This window comes from Oncorhynchus kisutch, linkage group LG16 (genome assembly GCF_002021735.2).
Source record: "Oncorhynchus kisutch isolate 150728-3 linkage group LG16, Okis_V2, whole genome shotgun sequence".
NCBI classification, from domain to species: domain Eukaryota; kingdom Metazoa; phylum Chordata; class Actinopteri; order Salmoniformes; family Salmonidae; genus Oncorhynchus; species Oncorhynchus kisutch.
In genome coordinates this window covers 14,084,966-14,094,172 of record NC_034189.2, presented here as the reverse complement: position 1 = coordinate 14,094,172, position 9,207 = coordinate 14,084,966, and the positions used below count along the sequence as shown (strand labels likewise).

Sequence of the window (9,207 nt, the reverse complement as noted above, 5' to 3'; positions counted from 1 at the left end):
CACATCACAGACGAGGTAGGCTACCGTAACTCACCAACCGGGCCTGCTGGGAGGCGCTTGGCTAGAGCACAGCTTTGGGTGAGCTGGGACAGCTCAAGACCGCAAGGGCGACAGACCGATAATCAGGGAGTGTGACGAGCAGCAAGTCATCCGTGTCACTCTCGTCTCTGTTCCTTCCCAGCAAGGTAAGAGTTATATTGACTGGCATTACTTGAATTAATTATCATATTACTGAGATTAAATAGTTGATGTGATAGTACGTTTTCGTTTTGATACTATTTGGTGAAGAGTCCCATGAAGTGGCAAGAGTACGGAGCTCGATAGAGCGACATAACGTCGCTTGACATGACACTTGTATGGGATCAATATCAAATGTATTGTGAACACACAGAATGCATTTTGTACTCGTGTATCATGATCTGTACAAATAAGTACTAATCCACAAATGTAAATCACTATCCACAAATGTAAATCACTATCCACAAATGTAAATCACTTTCCACAAATGTAAATCACATTCCACAAACAAACACCTTTTGATTTGTATTTGTAAATCGATATATTGCATTATAAAAAAAATTATAACTGCAGATATGCAGGTCATTTCCAAGGGCCTTATTAAGTAAAATGACTGCCATAAAGATTTGCACATAGGAGAGATATGCCAAACCTACAACTCCATGTTTGGAAGCGCTTCGGTCACCTGATCATAGAAAAAAAGTTTTCACACGTAGAAAGCGATTTGAATTCGTAGAAAAAAAGTTTTGTACCGGTAAAAAGCGATTTCTATAAATCGCTGACAGCTTCTCGTTCGGCCGTGTTGATGCGGCAATATTGATTCCTGCAGAAATGATAGTATGGTAGCCATAATGTGTAACCATAGTATGTCCAACATAAATAATCGAAACCCTAGCCCACTCTATATTTGCAACACTATTGCGTCGTACACCCGTTCATCGCCCAAATAGTTGATTTAGCTGCCAAGTGGGATAGCACCACTAAATGTGAAGGATATGTCAGACATTGTAAGTGATAATATTGTAACGACCCTGGGTTTATAAGCGCGGAAATCGACCCTGCCGCACGAGCATGCTTTAGCCGCACAGTCGATAGCGCGCCGGACCTCCGGCTATGAAGGTCGAGGGTTCGAGACCTGCTCCCTGCTGTTTCATTACAATATTATAATCCATCCGCTGTCTCATGTTGCAAAGACGATGAGCATTAAGGATAAATAAGTATTCCTGAGGCCTCTAGCCGTTTCCCCAGGAGAGGCATGCAAAAGGTAGGTTATGGGATCAGACAATCAACCCAGCTGCCAACACTCCCTGTCCAATCTGTGGCATTATATTACCCTTATATGAGAACTTTTTTCTACGACCTCAAATCGCTTTCTACGCGAAATAACTTTTTGGCTTTTTCTTGTCGTCAAATCCCTGCCAAAAATCAGGTGACCTAAGCGCTTCCAAACATGGAGTTGTAGGTTTGGCATATCTGTCAAGTTTGCGCGTATCTCTCCTATGTGCAAATCTTTATGGCAGTCATTTTACTTAAGGCTCTTGGAAATGACCTGCATATCTGCAGTTATGGAAAAATTGAAATGCAATATATCGATTTACTAACACATCAAAATGTGTTTGTTTGTGGATAGTGAATTGCATTTGTGGATTGGTACTTATTTGTACCGATCATGATACACGAATACAAAATGGGTGATGTGTGTGTTCTCTATACATTTGGCATGATATTGATCCCATACACTTGGGGCTTGTTGGTGACAGTTGCAAATGCACGTGTACATGTTATTTTATAGCCTAATTGATCCAAGTAGTTTATTTGCCTTTTTCGGCATTAACTGCCGCTCAAAGAGTACAACTTTATCCAATGCTCGTTGGATTTATTCCAGAAAAAATAGCTTACATACAAGAGGTATACAAACAGACAATGATAACATATGCTAGGGGGTACAACAAATGACAGATTATAAAAATACCTTAAGATACACACGTATTAATTGTTTTAACAGCTTTCTTAATAGAAGAATGTAGAATGGTCTTAAATGAACTGCTCAAATTCCTCATAGAAAACATGGAAAAGTAGTTTTTTGTTAGTGAATTTACATTCATGAATATTACATTGTGCCATTAGCACAATTAGATTTGAGGTAAAATTGCTTTTCTTTATCATTATTATAGTTAATTAAGGAAACCGAGCAGCATATTCTCCCATAGATAAATACAATTTGATTTGATTTGATTTAGAAAAACTAAAGTCGTCAATAATAATAACATTTGGAAAGAAATGATGGCAAGATATTCATCATTTTATAAGTAGACAATGCCAAAATAAATGCAAAACTGTTTCTGGATGCTCAACACAACTACAGTTAATGTTAATGTATTTTTTCATTTTATCCAGGTAATGATTCACAGGATAATACTTATGGATCATTCTGAAAGAGACCTCTTTGATCTTGTTAACAAGCAGGTATCTGTGTGGTAATAACCTGACTTTTTATTCCAATAGATATTGAAAAATGTATTCCAGTAAGTTGTGACATAAGGAATGGATACAATATCCCTTTGAAATAAAGCATGTATATATCTGTTGTTCTGAGGGAGCAAGGAGAAACACAGTTTTCCTATTGGAGAGTCCACTGGATTAAGGAGGGTAGGTCAAGAAAGGGAGGTCTGGCTACACCTCTAAATAACATGAGAGTTCCAGATGGAATAGCATCAAAGACTATGGCGAACTCTCTAGTTGTAACAGGGATATTGTAATGAGGTAAAATCAATTCTCATATTGAGTAACAATCCTCCAGCAGGATATGATTATTAAACCAGTTCTTAAACAATAAAGACTTGTTTCTATACGAAATATCCATATAGTTCCAAATGAAATGCCTATGCGGGGAAAATTATGTTTATATATTAAGGACCACGCTAAGAATACTCGTCTATGAAAAGCAGGTCATTTTGTAGGAATCTTATCAATATTATAGTTACAAAGTAACATACAATTGAAGCCACTAAAACGGGAGAAGATGTAAGGAGGGATGCAATTCCAAATTGAAGAAGGATTCTGAAATGTTTAGCCTAATTTATCTTAAGTATTATTCAAAGTAGGAAAAAAAAAAATTTGAGACCACATATTCATATGTGTTCATAACGACAGATTTCCTAGTATAATGTGTACGGTTTTTCCAGATGAAGTTGAAAAGCATCTGGTCAACTGCTTTACCTATTTTGTTGTCAAGATGCAGGGACTGGGCTGCATAAGTAAGTCTGGAGATACCTTCAGCTTTAGAAAGCAATACTCAACCTTTCAAGGATAAATCCCTCTGCAACCAATGGTTCAACTTCTTTTCATTTTTTCGATAATAGGTGTGAAATTTAATGAGCATCTTATCTTTCCTGTTGACCCTTACATATGGTAATCCCAAGGTATGTCACCTTTTCCTTGACTGGAATATTGTATATAGAGGGTATCACACAGTCTTTAACAGCATACACTTACTAAGGTGTAGGCAAAGACCAGATGCTTTGGGAAAAATATTTATCACATCGACTACTCTAGGAATCTGATCAGCATCTTTCAAAAAGAGGGTGGTGTCATCTGCAAGCTAACTGATGATAATATCTCTGTCAGCAATAGAGATCCCTTTTATATTGCTGGATTTAACAGAACATTTAAGAAGTTGGGTTGTAAGCAGGAAGAGGTAAGGTGAAATTGGGCAACCTTACCTAATTCCTCTTTTCAAATCAAATCTAGGAGAAGTGCTTTAATTTAATGGAACTGTTCCCATTCATTATAAAGAGTTTCAATAGTACAACAAAATAATTCCCCAAAACCACATTTCTCAAGGGAGCGAAATAGAAACTTATGTTCCACTGTATTGAAGGATTCATAAAAGTCTAAGAAGGCAATCAAACTATCGTGGAAGATTAGATCAGAATAATCAATAAGGTTTAACAGCAGTTGGAAATTATGAGACACATGTCTATTCCTTCCGATTGAGTCCCTTCTATTATTGAGTCCAATACTGCCTTCATTCTTTTTGTAAATATAGATGCTAATATTTTGTAGTTGTTATTGAGAGGACAGATTGGACGCCAATTATCGAGGAGAAGCAAGTCTTTCTTGGACTTAGGTATGAATGTAATCAGACCTTGAGTCAAACGGGGAGGGAGAGCATTATTTGCAATGCTTTCAGAAAATACCTCCAATAGAAATGTGGCTAACTGTTGAGAAAAAGTTTTGTAAAACTCAGCAGATATACCATCAGTCCCAGGAGACTTATTATTGTTAAGGTGTTCAGTAGAATAAATGATCTCTTCAACTATAATAGGGTCATCACAGTGTTCCCTCTCAGCCTCCCAAATTGATTTCACATCCCCCAGTGTCCAAAAAAGTTGAGGAGTTGAGGACACCTCACAATACTTATAACTATATAAAATCCTGTCGAAGTTGAAACTAAGATAGAGATTCATTTGGGATCATCTGTGATGAGAGCATTAATATGTATTTGTTGAAAAGTATTATTTTGAGTGGTGTTCTTCTAACCTGAGAAAATTAGATTCATTTTGTTCCCCCTCCTCTCACCACTTCTTCCTGGATTTTATTTATTTATCCGTTATTTTACCAGGTAAGTTGACACGTTCTCATTTGCAGCAACAACCCGGGGAATAGTTAAAGGGGAGAGGAGGGGGATGAATGAGCCAATTGTAAACTGGGGATTATTAGGTGACTGTGATGGTTTGAGGGCCAGATTGGGAATTTAGCCAGGACACCGGGGTTAACAACCCTACTCTTACGATAAGTGCCATGGGATCTTTAATGACCTCAGAGAGTCAGGACACCCGTTTAACATCCCATCTGAAAGACTGCACCTTACACAGGGCAGTGTCCCCAATCACTGCCCTGGGGAATTGGGATATTTTTTTAGACCAGAGGAAAGAGTGCCTCCTACTGGCCCTCCAACACCACTTCCAGCAGCATCTGGTCTCCCATCCAGGAAGTGACCAGGACCAACCCTGCTTAGCTTCAGAAGCAAGCCAGCAGTGGTTATGCAGGGTGGTAGATCTGACAAAGGCTCCCTCTCTGCTTTCAGTTTATACATATCATCCAACTTGTGTTGTAGCTCAAACAGGACAAATTTGTCGTCCTCTGAGAGACTTTCAACAGGCTTATGAACAAGAGAGGTGATCTTTGTAATTACACTTTCTTCTTCAACTCTCCTCGTCTTGGCAAGAATACTAACATATTTTCCAACCTCACAATTAAAAAGCTCCCAGTTGTTATTGTATGAATTGTCATTTATAGCTTTGTTCCAGAAGTGTGTAATTAAATAGTTTATCTCCATCTTTACAAACTCATGTTTTAGTATAGAGCTCCTAAGCTTCCTGTAGGATGATCTGCCAAGGCCATTATCAGAGAACATGTTTTAATGTCAATTTAAATAGCTCTGCCAATGCTCCATTGACATATTACTTCACCACCACTTGTTTTCTATTGTCTATGGAGAGGAATTCCTGTGGAGAGAGAGTTCACAGACCTAATATAAACAATTTATCATGTTGACATATTTGGTTTTCATCTTACTTTTATTTAGTTTTTAGACTACTTTTTTTTACTTTGTCCTGTTTATTTAGTAGGCTTACAGTTTTTTATAAGAAGTTGAGAGAGTGTTAGGCCTATGTGTAAAAAATAAAAAGTTACCGGAGACAGTTGAGGGCATGCCTTTGGGGCAAATTCGAGAACTGTCTGTAGTTGATATGAAATAGAATAAATTAAATGAACGCAGAAAAAATCCTGCATGCAAATTCCAAATCAGGGCGTTGTGCTGAAGTTATAATTTGCCTAGTTTTTATTTATTTGACCCTTATTTAACTAGGCATGTCAGTTAAGAACAAATTCTTATTTTCAATGGCGGCCTAGGAACAGTGGGTTAACTGCCTTGTTCAGGGGCAGAACGACAGATGTTTATCTTGTCAACTCGGGGATTAGATCTTGCAACCTTGCGGTTAAAAGTCTAATATTCTAGCCACTAGGCTACCTGACTTGCCTAGTTAAATAAAGGTTAAATTTAAAATGAAAATAAAAATAAAATACAAAAATAACTCTATTAGAGTGACATGTAATTTGCTCATCATGAGACACAGTCAACATGTTGACTGCAGTAGGTATTCTGAAAGCCCTCCAATTAAACCTGCCTTCCATATTTACAATCTTTGAAATCCAGTGATTTTTGTTTTATGATTGTAACGATAATTTTAAAGATTGTTGTGACATCAACACCATTTTAACATTTTGTCAGTGACATTGGTTAAATCTTTCTGGTGAGATTAATATTGAGGTAGATCTTCACTGAACTAAACTGGAGGTCCCTAGTCTGGGTGCCAGTCTGTTTCTAAAACCTTGCCAAATCCATGTCACTCATAGTTTCATAAGGAGTTGGCAAGATACCAGAAATAGAATGGCAGGCTAGGAGGGCCCCTTACACCAGATCCTGCCCCTGACAATCTGTTCTTAGATCAGTGATAGGAAGCCTGTCTGACAAGGCACCCCTGTTCAAAGTACATCTGATAATGTCCTCAAGGGGCTGTGCCTTGTACCAGTACCTTTTTAACACAACAAACCTGTATTGTGCCCAAAGACAGGGGAATTAGTATCCATTAATTACAGAACAAGCACAGTAACATACTTTTTTTTCATTGGCCTTTAACTTGCTACCATGTTATTACCATGTTGGTCCCACTTTCGGTGCTATAATGTAAAGTGCTAAGACAGTGCCAGTTCTCTGCCCTCCTGGCCAGGTGTCCCGGAATTACGTTTACTATGTTACGTCTAGTCTATGAGACCAGGCATTTTGGCCAGGGTTCCCTTGAAAAATAGGTATTTTGACCTCACCTTTATCAGGACAACGTGGTCAAATAAAATAATAATAGTTATGTAAGTCACCATTTTATTTGAATAGGTCAATAGATCAAACTATGATATAAAACAGACATAAAACAGCATTTCTACTTCCTGGTTTTATGTCCATATAGATGACAGACGTGGAGCTGATGAAGAGGATGTTACGGGCGGTGCTGGCGGCCAATAAGAGCGGGCCCGGGGTGTCTTTGTCTCGCCTCCAGTCTGAATACAAAGCTCTGACTGGTGAACAGATCCCTCATAAACAGATGGGTCATGCCAGTCTGGACACCCTGCTGCACAGCATTCCCAGCGTGGTTCACATGGAGCGCAACCGCACTGGGGAGGTGAGGAGAGAGTGTACACACATACACATACAAACTCATGGATGGATGGGTGGACGGATAGATGGACGAGTGGGTGGGTGGATGGATGGATGGTGGGTGGATGGGTGGGTGGACGGATGGGTGGGTGGGTGGACGGGTGGGTGGGTGGATGGATGGACAGATGGGTGGATGGATGGATGGACAGATGGGTGGATGGATGGATGGACTGGGAGACAAACAGCATGAGGAGAAAACACACAAACACATAGATGGACAGATAGACACACACACACACAACACAACACTTGTACAGCAACACGCACATATAAAGTGGGGAGAACAAGTATTTGATACACTGCCGATTTTGCAGGTTTTCCTACTTACGAAGCATGTAGAGGTCTGTCATTTTTATCATAGGTACACTTCAACTGTGAGAGACGGAATCTAAAACAAAAATCCAGGATGTCACATTGTATGATTTTTAAGTAATTCATTTGCATTCTATTGCATGACATAAGTATTTGATACATCAGAAAAGCAGAACTTAATATTTGGTACAGAAACCTTTGTTTGCAATTACAGAGATCATACGTTTCCTGTAGTTCTTGACCAGATTTGCACACACTGCAGCAGGGATTTTGGCCCACTCCTCCATACAGACCTTCTCCAGATCCTTCAAGTTTCGGGGCTGTCGCTGGGCATTACAGACTTTCAGCTCCCTCCAAAGACTTTCCATTGGGTTCAGGTCTGGAGACTGGCTAGGCCACTCCAGGACCTTGAGATGCTTCTTACGGAGCCACTCCTTAGATGCCCTGGCTGTGTGTTTCGGGTCGTTGTCATGCTGGAAGACCCAGCCACGACCCATCTTCAATGCTCTTGCTGAGGGAAGGAGGTTGTTGGCCAAGATCTCGCGATACATGGCCCCATCCATCCCCCCCTCAATACGGTGCAGTCATCCTGTCGCCTTTGCAGAAAAGCATCCCCAAAGAATGATGTTTCCACCTCCATGCCTCACGGTTGGGTTGGTGTCCTTGGGGTTGTACTCATACTTCTTCTTCCTCCAAACACAGCGAGTGGAGTTTAGACCAAAAAGCTCTATTTTTGTCTCATCAGACCACATGACCTTCTCCCATTCCTCCTCTGGATCATCCAGATGGTCATTGGAAAACTTCAGACGGGCCTGGACATGCGCTGGCTTGAGCAGGGGGATCTTGCGTGCGCTGCAGGATTTTAATCCATGACGGCGTAGTGTGTTACTAATGGTTTTCTTTGAGACTGTGGTCCCAGCTCTGGTTGGTAGGTGATCAAATACTTATATGCAATAAAATGCAAATTAATTACTTAAAAATCATACAATGTGATTTTTTGTTTTAGATTCTCACAGTTGAAGTGTACCTATGATAAAAAAGATTGTCTCTCTGAGACGCCAAAGTAATTAAAGCAATGATGCTGAACGATGATTATCCTGCTGGTGTGAGATAATGAGTGTGCCCTGTGGTGTGTGTGCACGTCTGTGTGTGTGTGTGTGCACGTCTACGTGGGTGTGTGCCCTCTGGTGTGTGTGTGCCCTCTGGTGTGTGTGTGCCCTCTGGTGTGTGTGTGCCCTGTGGTGTGTGTGTGCCCTGTGGTGTGTGTCTCCTCTCGATCCTCTCCAGATGGTGTGTTTCGCCTCAGTCTCCAGCGAGACGGCCCACGTTGCCAAACTGGTGGCTAGACAGCGTACCTCCAAGAAGACTGGACGACCCCAAATGGTCAACTGTCAGATAAGGGTCAAACCGGCCGCCCCTCTCATCCTCAATGGTAGGGTGTGTGTGTCTGTGTGGGGGGAGGTCTTTGTCTGACTGCCTAATCCATATTATTTTTCAATATGGAGTGGCTTCTGAGCCGACATTTCTCGACCCCTCTTCCCCACAGCTAAAGGTCCCGACGATTCTGCTATTGTGCGAGTTTCTCTACTTGTAGAGAACAA

The 9,207-nt window shown here is 40.5% G+C and overlaps 1 protein-coding gene across 1 annotated transcript in view; it reads left to right on the top strand.

Moving 5' to 3' along the window:
- LOC109906326 (tudor domain-containing protein 7B) overlaps nt 1-9,207 on the top strand; it is a 37,245-nt gene continuing 28,038 nt past the window's right edge. Inside the window, exons 1-3 of the mRNA XM_020503974.2 lie at nt 1-185; nt 7,047-7,259; nt 8,894-9,038. Coding sequence (XP_020359563.1) covers nt 7,047-7,259; nt 8,894-9,038 — 358 coding nt within the window. The 5' untranslated portion in view covers nt 1-185. The remainder of the gene's footprint in view (nt 186-7,046; nt 7,260-8,893; nt 9,039-9,207) is intronic.